Source organism: Mixophyes fleayi, chromosome 6 (genome assembly GCF_038048845.1).
Source record: "Mixophyes fleayi isolate aMixFle1 chromosome 6, aMixFle1.hap1, whole genome shotgun sequence".
In the NCBI taxonomy this organism is placed as follows: Eukaryota; Metazoa; Chordata; class Amphibia; order Anura; family Limnodynastidae; genus Mixophyes; species Mixophyes fleayi.
In genome coordinates this window covers 209,448,202-209,466,263 of record NC_134407.1, presented here as the reverse complement: position 1 = coordinate 209,466,263, position 18,062 = coordinate 209,448,202, and the positions used below count along the sequence as shown (strand labels likewise).

The 18,062-nt window shown below is 41.6% G+C and overlaps 1 protein-coding gene across 6 annotated transcripts; it reads right to left on the bottom strand.

Moving 5' to 3' along the window:
• Positions 1-1,439: 1,439 nt before the first annotated feature.
• LOC142159909 (uncharacterized) lies at positions 1,440-17,983 on the bottom strand. 6 transcript variants are annotated; one of them, XM_075214779.1, is made up of 7 exons: positions 17,931-17,983; positions 17,165-17,283; positions 8,673-8,756; positions 6,545-6,671; positions 6,330-6,434; positions 4,245-4,328; positions 1,440-2,986 (listed from the first exon to the last, which is right to left on the bottom strand). In XM_075214779.1, the coding sequence occupies exons 2-7, from the start codon at positions 17,171-17,173 to the stop codon at positions 1,944-1,946; spliced, it is 1,452 nt and encodes a 483-aa protein (XP_075070880.1). In that variant the 5' UTR covers positions 17,174-17,283; positions 17,931-17,983; the 3' UTR covers positions 1,440-1,943. The 6 variants fall into 6 exon arrangements, with proteins under 6 accessions (XP_075070880.1, XP_075070878.1, XP_075070879.1 ...); XM_075214777.1 differs by having other exon boundaries at positions 17,654-17,980; XM_075214778.1 differs by having other exon boundaries at positions 17,810-17,980.
• Between the last annotated feature and the right edge of the window lie 79 nt (positions 17,984-18,062).

Sequence of the window (18,062 nt, the reverse complement as noted above, 5' to 3'; positions counted from 1 at the left end):
CCCTCACACTGTGTCTGTTATTCCCCCAGACACTCCTCCCACCCCCAACCATCCTGCCCCTTCCCCACCACGTGGTACTTTACAGTTTTTATGTATTACATGCTTCTTGAATTTTACTTGTCACTCACTAACATTATGCGCATAATGTTCTTTACTTTAACTGCGTTACCATTGTGACGCCGGTAATAATTATATTTCTATGCATAGATCGTGGTATGTAACACCTGCCTAAAATAAACTAGATAAAGTGAGGCTAAAAAAGCATAAACCTTATATATATATATATATATATATATATATATATGTTTCCCATCATCTGCAGTGCTGTTTGGTTTTATTATGTTTGTTATTGCTATACATTTACCACAGATTAACCTTTTGAGGTAATTTCTATAACCGCTAGCGACTATTCTTTCTGAGGTAGACAATTGCTTTCTCATACCATTGCAATGCACTGTGTCATTTCTTACTTAGTAACATATAGAGCAGTATCTCCATAGTCTTTATTGTGACTGTATTTCTGATGCTCTTCCAGGGTGCGCCAAGCGATGGCTATTGCTCCTACAGGTCCCTCTGCAATGCACGCAGATGGCAGCAGGAAGCGCCATGGAGTGTGGATACCGCAGCACTTGGCTATAGAGGGACCAGTGATTTTAATGCATTGTTTCCCTTTATGTCATACTGCAGCTTTGCAGATTGTATGAGATAGTCCGTTAAGCGTTAGCTTGGTGTGGGAGTCTGTGTCAGGCCTATCAAAATAGTCACTGAGCTCCATTTTCTTGTTTTCATACTTTTCTGTGTGTGTTATAAAATGCTTATCTGATCAAAGGCTGGGCCAATACATCTCCACATATAATGCCAGGGTGGTGTCTCAGATGCTTTCTGCACATGTGTGAGAATATATTCTTTCTCATCAGTAATGGACCAATAGAGAGTCTAAAAATCATGTTCATGCTCTTAAATATAAGTTGATTCCAAGACCCTTTGTTCTCTGATTATAAAGTTGGAATGCAGCCAGACCCTAGCCACAGACTGGACCTGAATGATGAAAGGTGACAGAGTTTATCCTGATGTTTTTCCAGCTTTCGTGTGAAAGGAGGGGTCCTGGAAATTGAGGGTTACTTGAACATATGGAGGTTCAATATTGGAAGCTAAGTATTTGATTTACTTTCACTCTTATATTATGATCATTATAAAATACAGGTAAACTTTTCAATAAATTTTGCATTCGTCAGTCATTAACTCTTTGAAACCCAAAGAACCTCATTCAACCTGGAACAGAGTCATTGAAATTCGCACTTTCCACAGCTGAGTGCGGGCAAATAGCCTGTATGTGCTCGGTACCACGGCAGGAAGAGTCCATCATTTTCACAAAATCTGAACACTAGCAGTATCCTATTGGATTCAATTATTCAAATTTAATTCAACTTAGAAGAGAATCAACTATAGGAGCTTTTATTAATAACAAATAACACAAAATGCAATGATATACATATATAATAACTTGTAGAACAACAAACACAAGCATGAATTGATAAACATTAGTAAGTTATTCCAAAATGTGCAACCAAACTCCTATGGGCCTTATTCACTAAGGCATGCAAAGCAAAAAAAAGGAGTAAATTACTGCTGAAAACAATTTTGGAATGCAAGGGTGTAAATTAGTTTATTATTTTGCACATAAGGAAAATACTGGCTGCTTTTTCATGTATCACGCAAATACTTGATAGCTTTATTTTTACACTGAAATTTAAAGTTGATCTAGGACATGTCCTACTTCAGCTATAAATTTGTTCCCACATTTTAAATTTACCACCCCTCCATTGGAACATTGCCAAGGTGCAAATTTACTCCTTTTTTTGCTTTGCATGTCCTAATGACTCAACCCTGAATGTCTGTTTTAGCTTGTCATGCATTTTCACAGGGATTATGATTTTCCCCTACTAAACACATGCAATTTTTCTTTGCTGATGTCTGAGAAGATTATGGTCATTAGTGAAACACTTTCCACATTGAGAACAGGAAAAGGGTTTCACCCCTGTGTGAATCTTCTGGTGTCTTCTAAGATGAAAGTCATTAGTGAAACACCTCCCACATTCAGAACAGGAAAAAGGTTTCACTCCTGTGTGAATTCTCTGGTGTCTTATAAGATGTGGGTTAGTAGCAAAAGACTTCCCACATTCACTACATGGAAATGGTTTTTCCCCAGTGTGGACCTTAATGTGTCTAGAAAGATGCGACTCGCATGTAAAACGCTTCCCACATTCTGTGCATACAGCTGGTTTCTCTCCTGTGTGAATTCTCATATGAACGAGAAGACTCGCTCTAGCGAGAAAAGATTTCCCACATTCAGAGCAGAAGTATAATTTCTCTCCTGTGTGTGTCCTCAGATGTGAAACAAGGTGTTGTTTGCTACTATAAACTTTCCCACATTCAGGACAAGACCATGTCCTTTGTCCTGTGTGAATCATTTGATGCTTGCTAAGATTTCCTCTAGAAGAAAAACACCTTCCACACTCATAACATTCAAGTGAGTTATTTTCTTTTCCTACAAGATAGTTCTCTAAATCTCCGTCAGACGTAATATAACATTTTTCCTCGGAGAGGCGTTTTGACCTTCTTCTTGTTGTCTGACCTCCAGATATAGATTCTTTGTGAGAATTTTTAACCATTTCCCTGAAATGATAAGGTACGGCTGACACACAATTTTCTGCTCTTGTTTCAGGGTCCTCAGAGATGTATCTCTTAATGTTTATGACAGAATGGTTTGCCCCAGGGACCACTTTGTACGAAAAAAGGGCCTGTGGGAGATTTTCTCCTTGATGTGGATTTAATATTTCTGTATTTTTCTCCACAGATTTCCCTTGGGTACCCTGGTATACGGGATTCTTGTTAAGTTCAAGGACAGAGTCTGACGCACTTGAGGAAATATGATGTCTTTCAGGATAGTTCTTCTTTGTGGATCCATCTGATAGAAATAAATGGGCTGTAGGTAAAAACAATAATTAGTGTAACATTATGTGTCTGTTTGCTGTAGTTTGTTTTCAGCAGCTCGGAAAAAATATTTGTCCACTGACATACTTGAAAGTCCATCGCAAGACACGGATTTGCTACACTAGTAGCTGAAAAAAATATATCTTTGCCTGCTCCTTGCTATATTTTTCACACCTATTCTTGCTACTAGGCCATGCCCCCTAGGTATTGTGTTAGGAGAGAATTATTACCAAACAATATATTTGTCAGGAGAGTTTTGGGAAAATATAAAGGGAAGACAGTTAATGCCACCACTCCTGCATGGCAAGTTTTGGAAGCTGCCTTACTAGAACGATAATAGAATCTAGGTAACAATGATAATCTATACTGTATTGTTTACATTAGACAAAGAGTAAAGATAAAAAAAAGATAAGATTAGAGCAGAGGAACAGTAAAATAAATAGGTGTAGGTTGATGATGGCATTCATATCATCACAGGGGTGCACGGAGGATTGTCGGGGAGGGGGGGGTTTCTCCCCGCCGACCGAAAAAAAAAAAAACACGAGAGAGCTCCGTTTCACCAGCGCTGTCCTATACAGCAGCCACGGCGCTGTCTAAGAAGCGTCTGCGGCAGTGCTGTATACAATACAGCACCGCCGCAGACACTTCTTTGACAGCTCCGCGGCTGCTGTATAGGACAGTGGCCACTTAGTTAGCGCAGGGGGGGTTTCTAGAGACTCAGAAACCCCCCCTGCGTGCGCCACTGCATCAAGTGGGTGGGGAAAACATATGATGATGCTAATTTCATCTTAACGCTCCTGTCCACTCAGAGTTTACTGGGGTGGGAGGGGCTTGAAGACACGAGTTGCATCTTCAGGGCACATACCCGCCCACCTTGCAGACAGACCAGCACCTTTGTGGTAGAATGATCTGCTCTCACACAAATTCAGGGGAGTCCCGGACAAACATGGAGAATGGGCAAATATGGATTAGATTCCATAGGGACATATTCAATTCTAAAAACAAATCAGCGCAGTGTCGCGGCTGCTCATTTTTACTGTTTATACGGTAAAGATATCCGCACTGTTTTGCTCGCACCTCTATGATATTTCTGTCTAAACAAATCCACATGAGGTGTCTCACGCCCATTCCGGAGACACCTTGCGCAGATTTGTTTAGAATTAAATCTTCCCCAAAGAAGTGTATTTTTATATGGCTGTCATAGGTTTTTAAATGACACGAGCATGTTTAATGTATATGTTGCATCATACCTGTTTGTGAGCCCAGAGAATTTTCTTCTTCCTTAATAGACGCCTGGTCCGACAACTCATTATGGAGTTCTGATCTGTATGAAACTATGTAGATATAAAAAAAAAAGTTTTTTTGTTTTTTTTTATAAACTCCAACGAAAATAATTACAATCCATAAAAAAATCCATTATGTAAAACATACATACGAAGATATCGAAAAACTTTTTTCTGCCACAAATCATGTACAGAAGCAGTGAGCCATTAAAATGTAATACATGATGTGATTTGTGGTCAGACCCGTATGACATATCTGTAGCTTTATCAGTACATTAGCAATAATACAACAAAGTGGGGACATAAACATGGTCTGCCAGTATACAATGTACAAGAGTTGTCCGGGTTCATACCCTTACAGATACTGTACCAAGTGGGAATGCTGGGAGAGTTGGGGCGATGTCAAGTACATTTTGATTAGTGTAGGGACTGGAAAGATCATGTAGGACTGACACAGTTGGCCTGATTGACATACAGTATATGTACAATAGTATTTGCCCACACCTGTTAATTATTGAATTGAGGTGTTTCAATCAGACCTATTGCCAGAGGTGTATATAATCAAGCACCTAGCCATGCAGTCTCCATTTGTAAACATTTGTGATACAAAATGGGTCATTCTGAAGAGCTCAGTGACTTCAAGCGTGGTACTGTGATAGGATGCCACCTTTGCAATAAGATGAATCGTGAAATTCCATCCCTGCTGGATATTCCACTGTCAACTGTAAGTTATATTATTAGAAAAAGAGAAGCATTTAGGAACAACAGCAACTCAGCCATGAAGCAGAAGACCACGTAAAATCACAGAGCGGGGTCAACGACTGCTAAGGCACATGGTGCGTAAAAGTCACCAACGCTCTGCTGCTTTCATAACTGAAGAGTACCGAACTTCCACTGGCATTAATGTAAGCACAAAATTGTGCGGAAGGAGCTTAATGTAATGGGTTTCTATGGCTGAGCAACTGCATGCAAGCCTCACATCAGCAAGACCAATGCCATGCATTGGATGGAGTGGTGTAAAGTACACCGACACTGGACTGTGGAGCAATGGAAACGTATTCTGTGTAGTGATGAATCACGCTTCTCTGTCTGGCAGTCAGATGGGCGAGTCCACGTTTGGCGGATACCAGGAGAATGTTACCTGCCTGACTGTATTATGCCAACCGTGAAGTTTGGTGGAGGAGGGATAATGGTATGGGGCTGTTTTTCAGGGTTTGGGCTAAGCCTCTTATCTTACCAGTGAAGGGCAATCTTAATGTTTCAGTATACCAAATAATTTTGGACAATGCTATGCTTCCAACTTTGTGGCAACAGCTTGGGGAAGGCCCTTTTCTATTCCAACATGACTGTGCCCCAGTGCACTAAGCAAAAACTACAAAGACATGGTTTGATGAGCTCCGTGTGGAAGAACATGACTGGCCCGCACTGAGCCCTGACCTCAACCCCATCAAACACCTTTGGGATGAACTGGAACGGAGATTGCAAGAAGCCTTCATGTCCAACATCAGTGCCTGACCTCATAGATGCTCTACAGAATGAATGGACACAAATTCCCACAGAAACACTCCAACATCTTGTGGAAGTCTTCCAAGAAGAGTGGAAGCTGTTATCGCTGCAAAAGGGGGACCAGCGCCATATTAAAGTATATGTATTTGAATACAATGTCATTACAGTCCCTGTTGGTGTAATGGTCCACGTTTGAATACTTCCATCCATATAGTGTATAATGTACAGTATGTTACCACTGTCCATCTCGACAGCATAGAGTTCCGTGGATCTTTATGACACTCTTTTACACCAAGTTGTGTTCACTTTCCAAGTAAAATGCAACTTGGGGAAACGTTTACGTGAGAGAGCCCTAATAGTTTTGTTACAGTACAAGCTGGATCAGACAAGGCACATGGAAAGTATGATCCATTTTACCGCTACCGACTATGAATGGGTTCTTATATTACATGTCCTACGATTTACTAAGCGATAGGAATGAATGCATGATAGTGAGGAATATCCCATGTGGTACATACAAAACAGTCATTGTACAGTATTACTGACTTGTGCTGGAGATTGTTGGAGTATTTCTCTGCTGGGGGCTCTTCATAAAAGGCTTTTCTCCTCGCTCAATCGCCGATACAAGTGGAGGTTTCACACTGATCAATCCTGTATAACAACAACAATTACAGAATGATGTTTTATTTCACAAGTAAGACCTGGTCTGCAGAATATTCCCAGGTGTGAGGCTTCCTATAATGTGGGTGAGATTTTCTTACCTAGAAATGTCAGAGTCTGGTAATTCTCCATCATCACCTCCCGGTAAGTCTCCTTCTGTTCTGCAGTTACACAGTCCCACTCCTCCTCAGAGAAGTAAATGGCAACCTCATCAAACGGACATTGTTCCTAGAAAAGTACAGTAAATGGTCTTTTAAAACAATATGATAGACAGACAAAATCTTATAGCTGGGACATTTATGTTTTAAAGAGACTACAACGCCAAAACAATTTTTAATAATTGTGCCTAGCACAGAGAAATGTAAATACTAGACCAGTGTAGGACTACAGGAGTACCTGGTCACCTCTTCACCGAAGCATCCGCAGAGCAGGGTGGAAGCATCTTCTGAGGCGTGACAGAGGCGCATGTGCCTGATCAAGGCCAGGGAGGCATAGCCATGTCGTTACCCAAATTTTGCTATGGAGCCTGCCAATGTCTGTTCTGCTTGGAGTGCTAGACATGCCATACCCTACTCCTGATTATCACGCATATTCCTTGCCAGTAATCAATGCCCCCTAGTTATTGTATTCTGAGAGGATTGGTACCCATCAATACATTGAATGGGAAAGTTTTGTGAATAAATGAAGGGGTTATTGGGAAGAGAAGACAGTTAATGACACCTCTCCGAAATGTGTTGTTCTGGAAGCTGACTTACTAGTAGGCATAATCATATAACAATAATATCTTATACATTCATTAGACAAATACAAACATCAAATAAAATGTAGGATTGGAGCATAATTTTCACGCCTTAGAAGGGAGGAATATTAATAGAAGATTGTGGCTTGATGACTCTATTCGTGTTATCAAGGGATTGTGGGCTATGACGCTATTTTCATCATGACGCTTCTGCCCACTAAGTGTTTACTGGGGTAACAGGGACTTGAAGATAATTTGCAGAACATCCTGCCCACCTTGCAGGCAGTTAAGCATCCTAGCGGTAGAACTACCTGCTCTCACCCTAAGTGATTGCAACCATGGATTAGAAGCAGTTTTAGGATTCAAAGACTTACATAATTTTATTAGATTTTACATTAGACAAGCATGCTTAATGTAAATGTAACGCCCCCTAGTGGCGTGTTAGTAAAACCTTTACCTCAGTGAATAGAGGAGGGGTCACCTAGAGGGTAAACTAGAAGTTTATAAAAAGTTACATAAACTGGTTACCATGGTGATAACCCAGCCCAGCCTGTGAGACTGAGTGAGAGGAAGGAGGGGCTGTCATTAAGGGGGGAAAAGGAGATAGAGGGATAGAGAGAAGACACAGGAGAGGAGAGATGGTAGCTGGGGACCTGGGAGAGTGGGGTGGAAGCTCCAGGATCCCCCAGCATTGCCTGGAAGTCTGAGCGTGGTGACTGAGCCAGGGCAAGGAATGTGTGCCCTGGATGAGGGGGAGAACTCCATGTCACTATAGAGAACCCAAGAGAGAGGGAGACACTTTGCATGGAAGAGGCCCTGGAGTGAGGGCTGCTACAAGAGACATGGTAGCTGTAGTGTCAGATCCTGAGGCTGAGAGTACACAGAGTGACGTGTCAGAGCACAGGAGACATCATCCCCGCAGAGGAGGGATGAGCTGCAGTTGAGAGTTACACAGAGTGTGTCAGAGCTGCATGGAGGAGAAGCTGCCTGCCTATTAGCATCCATGTGAGTGCCCTTGCAGAGGTGGGTGATCTGCAGTGACGTATCGAGTGTAAGAGACATGTGATTTATGTTCTATAACACCTGGATAACATTAAGAACTGTGCAGGAGGAGTAATGAGATATATTTGCAACCATATTCGTATTGCTCATTAAGAACTGTGCTGGAGAGAGTGAGGAGCTGTATATAGATTTCTTTATTGCTGCAACCACTATGATTATCGTGCTGGAGGAAGAGTGTAAATAAAGAGTTGAGTTTATCATAGAGATGGTCTGGCGCCCAAATTAATGTGACTTCTATTGAACTGCACCAAAGTAACATCACCTGTGTCCCACTAACTACAGAAAAACACCTGCATGTGCAGGGACCCCCTGATCATCTACACCCATGCCCATCAGCTAGCCAGGGCTTGAGAAGGAGGTGCACTGTGTACCCTTTGCACCCCAAAATACACACAGTGACAGGGGGTTACATAAATATTGCTTCATACCAGTTTGTGAGCCCAGCCAATTTTCTTCTTTGTAACAAGACGCCTGGTCCGACAACTCATTATGAAGTTCTGCTCTGTATGAGACTATGTAGATACAAAAAAAATGTAAACCAAAATATATAACAAATACCTTCATATAATCCACATCACAAAATCTGATGCATGTATACAATACAAAACCCTAAAGTATCTTGACTGCAGAAATGGATCAATCAAAACATCTTAAAACTTTGTAGCATGTTCAGATGAGTCAAAGTAATTCTGCTGACCCTAATCTTAAAAGGAACATTATTACTGATAAAACAAACTTGTTATGAGAGTTGGGGCTTCTCCAGTACACTACCTCCCCCTATATAATAGACTAGTTATGGACTTTATCAAGACGAGTCATGTGATCAACATCTATCCCTCTCTTATTCTATCTATAACGGTAGATACAATGAGTGGTCGCCAAAACTATTGGAGAATGAAACTTAAAATAGCGGCCATTTTCTCTGAGATTAGTAGTCATTGAAGTCTATTAGTTTGTTTTCGCAAAAATGGCCGCTTCCACGCACGAAGACAAGTAATACTGTATATTACCTGCCTGTAACAGAATCGGATATTAAAGTGTAGGAGACAGATAAGAGACCTTAGTTAAAAATGTCAAAACTCCTTGTTTTATATAGGAACAGATAGCAGCTGTAATAAGCCTGTTCTGCTACTTTACCAAATGCTAAGACATAGAACAGCATTACTTACGCCAAAGCTTACAATTGTCTTAAGGGTCAGCAATGGCGACATTGAGAATAATATTAGAAACCACTTTATATAAGCGCTTCTTAGGGATCTAACTACAGTCAATGCAGTTATGTTACATACATATCATGTACCTTGTTCTGTGTGTGCAACAATCAATCTGAATGCAGACAATGAATACATGTATTATGTAGATAATCACACATTCATCATCTGTACATCAGTCATCAACGTTCCAAACTCTCATCGCTCTCATGTTAATCTCTGGCACACAATATTACTCTAAACTCAAAATCTGTAAGATAGTTTTAATAATTGAGGGGAAAAAAAACACAAACTTTTATTTAAAAAGTATCATATTTATAGTAGAATATGGTTGTTATTTTGTATCTAGCTTATGATGCTTGCACTGGAAATGTATGTAGTGATGGGGAAAATCGGGCATAGTTTAAATAACGCTCTTATGCATTTTATTAATGGTATTAAATTGCTCTTTGCACTCAAACTTATGAGAGGAAACCTGGCGCAAAATAGCAGCGGTCCAATGGTAAAGAAAAAGGTGCCCAAATATGAATGAGGTGTGTGGTTTATATGTGTGTGTATTATTTCTATTAATATGTGCACATGCAAAATAAACGTTTTTAACAAGCTAAATCTTTCAATTACAAAAGAAATACTGTTTGTAACACCCATAACACAACCATCACCAATTCCAGACATTTAACAACCACGTACAATCCAGCAGGCAAAGGGTTAATAGGCTGGCCTCCAGCAGACACAGGGTTAACATAGCCAGCAACAGTTCTCCTCTAAGAGGGACTTGTGAGTTTCTTTAAAACACCAAGGACACAAAAGGTTTTCAGCTTAAACTAAACATTTATGCAGAAAGGGATTATAACAATCACTTAAACATGCAGTCAGAGAATAAAAATGATAAATATAAGAGTAACTTACATGGCTGGATCAATCAATGTTGTTTTGTTAATGTAGAAGACAAATGATATCTCTCATCCCTTATGTTGTCCCCAAGTATATGAAGAAAGCAAATCTCAGACACCTTTATTCTCTCCCTCTGGGAGTCAGATTTCTACAGACTTCCCATCCTCATTAAGGATGCAGGGAGGAGCTGACTTATATGGAGACAGGTTTACAATAGGACATAATGTCTAGATGGTAGATATAAAATATATGACATAACATTATTACCATACTACAATCACACATCAGAGTATATTCATGTTGTGTGGAATGATTCCTGATGAATACATATTAAACGTAGGGGTCATTTTTACCTTATACATCAGGGTCATGTCATGACCCTTATTAGGAGTAACTCATAAACCATCTACTTTACACAGGATTATATTACATCACTGTTATATGTTAAATAGTATCTTGGTGTTTTCATCATGTAGCTCAATACCTTTCTGCTTTATTTATTTGTATTACACACACAAATGATCAAGTATTAAATCACATGTATATTTTATTATGTTCAAGTTCCTCTAAAATCAATAGATATTCCATTGTCACTTTTGATTGTTTTGTAGCACATACATTGGTAACTTTGAAATTATACACTGAAAACACGGACCAGGAATAATATCTGTGTGGATTTTATTATTTTTTTTTATTATGTGTAAGAAAGTTACTTGGTTGGTCCAAATAAGTTGTTTGTCCAGAACTTCCTGCCCCAGAGACAGCGTGCTTCATAGGTGTCCGTAGAAGCTGGAGCACTGAGCCACAGATGTAGAAGCAGTCTGCGTATTGGGATTCTGGGTAAAGAATACTGTACATTTAAAAACTCAGGACTAATTCTAATTCATGTTGTCTTTACCCTTGGGGGGAACTTCTATTTCAAAGGATTCTCACACCTCACCCATAAGAATGGACTTTAACAAGTGTCTCCAAGCCGGCTTTGTTGTGGACTAATTGTTCAGTAACAGCATAGGAAACTCCCTATGTTTATGCTTCCTGGTTCAATATATATCCTTATGGAGAAGAAAACAAAAGAAATAAAAGACCAGACTTTAGAATGTAAGCTCTTAGGGGCAGGGTCCTCTCACCTATGTCTCATGTCTTCCCATTCTCTATCCTCCTCTCTGTTTTGTCTTATGCAGAGTTGTTTTTGTATGCCATGAGATTAGTTCTACTAACTGCATCCATACATTTATTATTCTGCTTATCTGTACCCACTTTTCTTAACTGTATCTAGCTGCTGCTGAAGTCTTGTGGCGCCTTATAAATAAACGATAATACGAATAACCCCAAAAAATCATATACTACATAAATCAGACTCTGCACATTACTCTGATTTTTGGTTCCTGATCTTAACCACATTTACTTATTTATGACTCTATGTACTCCTACACCTCAAGTTTTATTGTTTTACTTCTTCCACATGCTGCAGTTAAACAACCCGAGAAGGCTGAGGAAAATGGCCAGTCTGAAACCCTCCTATCTCCTGTACCCCTCCAAGGGTCTTACCTCTTGCTCAATCCCACTTCCAAGGAGGACACAGATAAAAGTGGTGCCTAACAGAGGGTGTAGTGCAGGGGTTGGCATCTTATTTCTATCAGTGTGCCGGTTAAAGGCTCGACAAGCCCAGGTGTGCCAGTTTTACATTATATATATATATATATATATATATATATATATATATATATATATATATATGTTAATTGAATCCATACTTGCCAACTCTCCCGGAATGTCCGGGAGACTCCCGCATTTTGCGAGTCTCCCGGACTCCCGGGCGAGTGTGGCAATCTCCCGAATTCTGCCCACTTCACTATGAAGTGCCCACTTCCTAGTGAAGTGGGCAGAATTAGATCCCAAACGCCACGATTCCCGATGAATGACGCGATTTTGGCCGCCCCGTCCCCTCACGCCCCCCTCAACTGGCTGGCTTCCGGAAGGGAGCTGAAGAAAGTAGGTAAGTATGATTTAATCTAATCTGTTATCCCCATCCCTGAGATGGCAATTAAAGAACAAATAGTTTGTTTTAAATAGGCTACCACTGGCAGTAGCAATATTATCCCTGGTGGTAAATCTCTGAAAAAAAAGCCCATACAATTTATTTATTAAAGGAAAATTGTGCTTTCCTGCCACCCTCTATGTGGCGCTGAATACGGTTTTGCACCTGTTCGTCCATTTCACTAAAATAAGAAGAGGAGGAAGTAGAGGTGTGAAAGGAGCAGAAGTGGACGATGAAGGAGAAGAAGCTGTAGTGCAATAGGACGGTGAGTTGAGGGGGCTGAGGGGAGAAAAAAAAGAGGGGGAACAGATGCGATAGGAGGACAGAGGGAAACATCCCCACTAAGGGGGATAGAGAGAGGGACAGGCGCCCATAATGTGGAGACAAAAACACAAACAGTTTGTGCATAGGGGGGCAGAGGCACACAAACACACAGCTTGGGCAGAGGCACACAAACACACAGCTTGGGCACAGGGGGGCAGAGGCACACAAGGGCAGGGAAATATTAAGACATGGAAAGGCTGTGATGGAATGCAGGTGGTAGAGCTAACTTATTTGGAGACGGCTGCCTCTTTGACTGTGTACCACGAGGAAAGCACTCACATTGCTTCTGTCAGGTCCGACCAATAGAGGAAGCTGAAGAGAGGAGCAGAAGCCGGAAGCTAGATGCTTTGATTCCCGAGCTAATGAACACACACACGTACTTGTTCTCCTGGGGAGACCAGTGGTGGATGCATGGAGCTCTCCATGATGTGGCCTGAAAGGCAGGAGTGTCAGTGTAAACGGCTCTGCGTGTCAGGGGTTGCCGATCTCTGGTCTAGTGTTTGGAGGAGCAGAGCTGTGAATTTTCCCTGTGTCCCCCATCCCCAGAGGGGAAAAAAACAAGACTGCTATAATTTGTGACCTTATTGAATCATCAGATCTAGTATGCATTACAAAGACCAGGCTAGATGAAAATGCAGCACCTAACTTGCTTGGAAGCCACAGTCCTAACCAATTACCCTGTGATCCACTGCTCAAGATAGGGTCGCTGTGGAGGTGGACTGGCAATCTACAAAAAAAAACCCCTTAAAGTTGGGGCCCACTCAGTGGTAATAAATTGCTCATTTTTGTGTGTTGCTGCCCAAAGATTTATGGGATTTTTTTTTTTATTATTAAGTCCTGATATCGGCAAAATCTGGGAGATGAGATGCATGGGGTCCCCCCGGGAAATGTCAATATCAGCAGCAGGCTATGCCAGGCAGAGCTGGTGGCACTACAGCAGGGAAACCTGCAGAGTGGGGTCCCTCTTGCCATAGTACCAACCAGCCCTAGGCCGGTCAGCCCAGCAACAAAAAAATGCATGACCCTTCCCCCCTAGGAAATACCAACCCAGCACTGAAAGCACTAGGGTTATTCCCCGCTCTGCAGCACGCAGTCTACTCAGCACTAGAAGCTTGGGACTCCAGTAAATGGATCCCGCCTCCCGGCCGCTGCCACATACACATAAACCCCGGGAATACCACTGGAGGGCGCCAGCCTGTTTAACTGTCAATATCTCTGAACTCCTATTGTGTTTGTCATCCAAACCTACCCTGACCCCTGACTACTCTCAACTAATATTTCAAAGGATATTGCTCCATAAACTACAAAATGTATACCTATAAAGAGGAAATACATGCCCCACCTCAGATCCCAAAGTCTAACACCACACTTCCAACCAGTTCATCCTTGTAACGGACTTACCTGATCCCCGCCGCTCCGTCCAGAAGCCGCACTTCCGCATCCAGGACCACGTGATCGCACCCGGAGGCGGTCACATGACCACAACCCAGAGGCGGGGATTTTGAATCCCCTTCAGCATAAAAACCTCACTCTGGCACTCGCTGAGTGTCAAAGCAACACTTATCTGTTCCTGGCTCCTGTTCTTCGTGGATTGCAGTGTCTTCCAGTTTCCAGTGTCTACCTGTGTGCTGATCTCTGCCTGTTTGACTTCCCTGGTTCTCCTATCCCTGTGTACCGACCCGGCTTGCTAACCATTCTAGTGACCCGTGTACCGAACCTGGCTTGTTGACTCCGAGTTGCCTTCTGATTCTGCCTGACTCCATTCCTGTCTACCGAACCGGCTTGTTTGACTCCGCTATCTACGCTTCACTCCGCTGTACTACATCTTGGGGCGAACCTGGGGACCGCGACCTGCGACTCCTGGCAGCGAAGCCCACCCCGCCTTGCGGCGGTTCTTGGTGAACACCGGGGAGATCGTTAGACTCCGCACCTCAGGTAAGCCAGCGCTAATCAAGATTAGTAATATAGTATCCAGAATCTGTTACAATTCTCAACTGACTTTTTCCTGAATACCTTTCGCCATGACTAAAGGAGCAAAGAAATTCTCAAGTCCTGATCTTTCACGTTTCCTCCATAAACCTATCCACTCAGAAGGAAGGTCCAAGAAACAGAAACTTCCTTCCATTCCCCTTGACTCGGAATCTGAGAAGGTTCCACCCCAACTACCCATAAAGACTTTCAGCTCCTGCTGAAAATGGTAAAGGAAACTTGATCTTCAGTCCACTCGGAAGTGCAGAAGGAAATACAGTCTCTATAAAACTAAATAACATCCATCAGTGATAGAACGGACCAACTGGTAAGAAAGATGGAGGACGTCATTTCCTACCAATAAGAAACAGTGGACCAACTCAACAAAACAGGACGTGCTGTAAATACAGACAACCCAGGAAGATCAAGACAACAGAGCTAGTGTTTTAATCAAAGAAATCTCTGAACCAACCCTCCCTGGATGACTATCTGAAAACATCAGCCACCTTTCTCCAGCCACTCCTGAAGACCACCTACTGCTAGACAGAGCCCACACAGCTCTACACCCTCGCTCCCAAACAAAGTCCCAATCGCGAGATGTAAAGCTTCAATTCGGTGGCGAAGATTGTGGTAGCTTGAACACAGGATTGGCTGGAATTCTAAGAATCACAAGGAACAGGAAAGGACTGAGGACTTTATCCTCATTCCCTGCAGGTCATGTAGATGTGTGGAACACTGAAGCAGGACCTTCAGCCTTATTAGATTGTAAGCTTTAGCAAACCTTTTATCTCAGTGAATATTCCCCATAATCCCAGTGGAGCTCATTGTGGCACGCTCCCTCACTTGGAAAAAAACAAACGTTCCTGGAGTACAGCTACCCACACAGAAATGAAGAGAAACAAGTTGTTTTTAGGTATATGCTATGGTTAATGTGAACTCAGGCAGTTAATCACAACAGGAAAACCAAGCACATTAGCTCTCTATTCTGCTATTTATGGCATATTATTTTTATTTACTTTTTCATTTCATTATCAATTCCATTTTTAGCCTTACTGTGTCATGCATTGTGACAAATATACCCTATTCAGTGCCATTTCTAGTATTCCACATGGATAACAGTGAAAGAAATGTTTAAATTCGCAGGTAGGAGTGACCGGATGGATTTACCCTGCCACCCTTACTCTGGTGCCACCAGTTAAAAACTGTGATCGGATGGGCTTACTCTGCCCACCGGTCTCCTCTTCAGAGTCTTCCACACAGTTTATGTGGATTTCTTTCTGTCCGTCAGTAACCGACTGACCACTCCTAATAGTCTCATCAGACACTCAGTGACTGTTCATGCCAACTGCGCACTAATTGTAGAAGGATAGTGCTGCCACCACCAGGCTCCTTCATTGGCACTTGGAGCCGCTTACTTCTGGGTAGTTGGTATAGCCACTGCGGCGCCTCTTTGCGGATGACTGTCTGGTTCCTCTTGATCGCTTACTATTCTTCAGGACTGCTAAATAGCGGGCAAAGCACTGACGGATAGATATTGGGTTTAGCACATGACTGCCGGGGAACGGATTAGCATGTAAGCTCTTATCTGGTGGTCACAGAATACAGCAGACAATAGGCATCAGGCAGAATCTTGAAAGCAGTGATGGTTTATTGTTCTTGAAGGAACCTTAGACCACTTCACACAAGTTATAGGCCCTGGTGATCATCCAGAAGTACAGATGGAATACAAAATACAGCTCTTTTTATACAGCTTCTAGTCTGAGATATTACTTTCAATGTTTAACATCAGGATGCAATATATTCTCTTCTATTGGCTACAGTACAATTTAAAGCAATCTGTGATCTCCAAAATGACTAACTTTCATTATTCAGATAGTTTCCCTAGCTCTTTAATACACAGGATAATAAGGATAGGAACCCCCTGCAGTGTATTCAGGCTAAAAAGATGTGTTGGTTACTCTCAGATTAATTGCTTATCTAACATGGGATTTACTTTCTTCAAAAACAAGTTGCCTCCAAAATAGCATACTACCTTAGAAATCAATACATGTCCAATTTATAATGATATACAGTACATCGGTGCACTGCACCACTAACAGAAGTACATATTTGAAATATTTTATTTTCTAAGTGATTCAGCCACAGTAGGATTACCAATTGCCCGGTTCTCATGATACAATTCAGGTTTCATTGATTTTTAAACCCTGCCAATTTAAGGTGGTGCTGCCCCAAATTAAATAATTACCTAAAAGTGCAAAATTTGAGACAGAACAAACGGATTGAAAGGAAAGAGGGTAGAGAGAACCCTAAATACATATCGAGCACTTGTATCCCAAATAGAATGAGTATATTTTGGTAAATTTGAAACTAATCCTGATCTAGCCAGATATAGATAATTATCTAGCGTGTGCTTCATATGTAATTAAATAGGAATATGGGCTTTTGGGACAAATACTTTGCAGTGTGCACTACCGTTTATTCTCACTTTTGACATCCTGGTCAGATCATAGAAGTACAAAAGGGCTTCCCCAAAGCTGGCATAAAGGAGAAGGATGAGAATAGATGCAATTCCTCAGCAGTACGTGCCCCTGGAAACGTTAGGCCCTGGGAAAAGATGAATAATAAAGTGAACCACCATTACAATAATACAGGAAAGCATGCATCACTCACACCTGCTACCCCAACTCCCTCTCACAGTCTAATAACACTGTCTTAGCTTATCTGACTTAACCTGGGCTGAAATATTATAGTTATTCAATGTAAAATAAAGCCTTTAAGAGTAATGTCATAAAAACTATGCCAATACAGTTTTAAAGCTCCATGTTCAATTGCTAGAACATCCACCCATAGCAATGAATGAAGACTAAACTAGTAACTGGACAAATTTTAAACACTGGTTGAGTTGCTATTCATTACTGTGGCTCTATGTTTTAAGCTACCATTTAAATTGATTCTATGCCACCGTTACCCTTACTCCAGATTCAGCTTCAGTTATTGCTCTTGGAAAACAAGTGGGAAAAGCTGAAACAGAGTATTACCACACTGTGAAAATTAGTTTTGTCACATGACCACTACAAATCACACTACTCATATTACCACAGTGTAAACCTATTCCTAGCTGGAAACTCACTTTAAAGCTGCTTCTACTTATAATACTTAGTTTTACTAAAGCTGACAACACTTAGACCGAATTAGAGTGTTAAGAGGATGTCAATATACAACAACAGGGATACACTTGTCCATACAGACACCATTGGACAACTCCACCCATGTCTGTGTTTCCCTTAACAAAGATGTCCGCGGCGCAGCCTGCCAGGGGAACAAAGAGACCAATGGTTGGAGTATGCGCAGTAACAGCGGCGCTTGGATCAGCACGCTCAGTT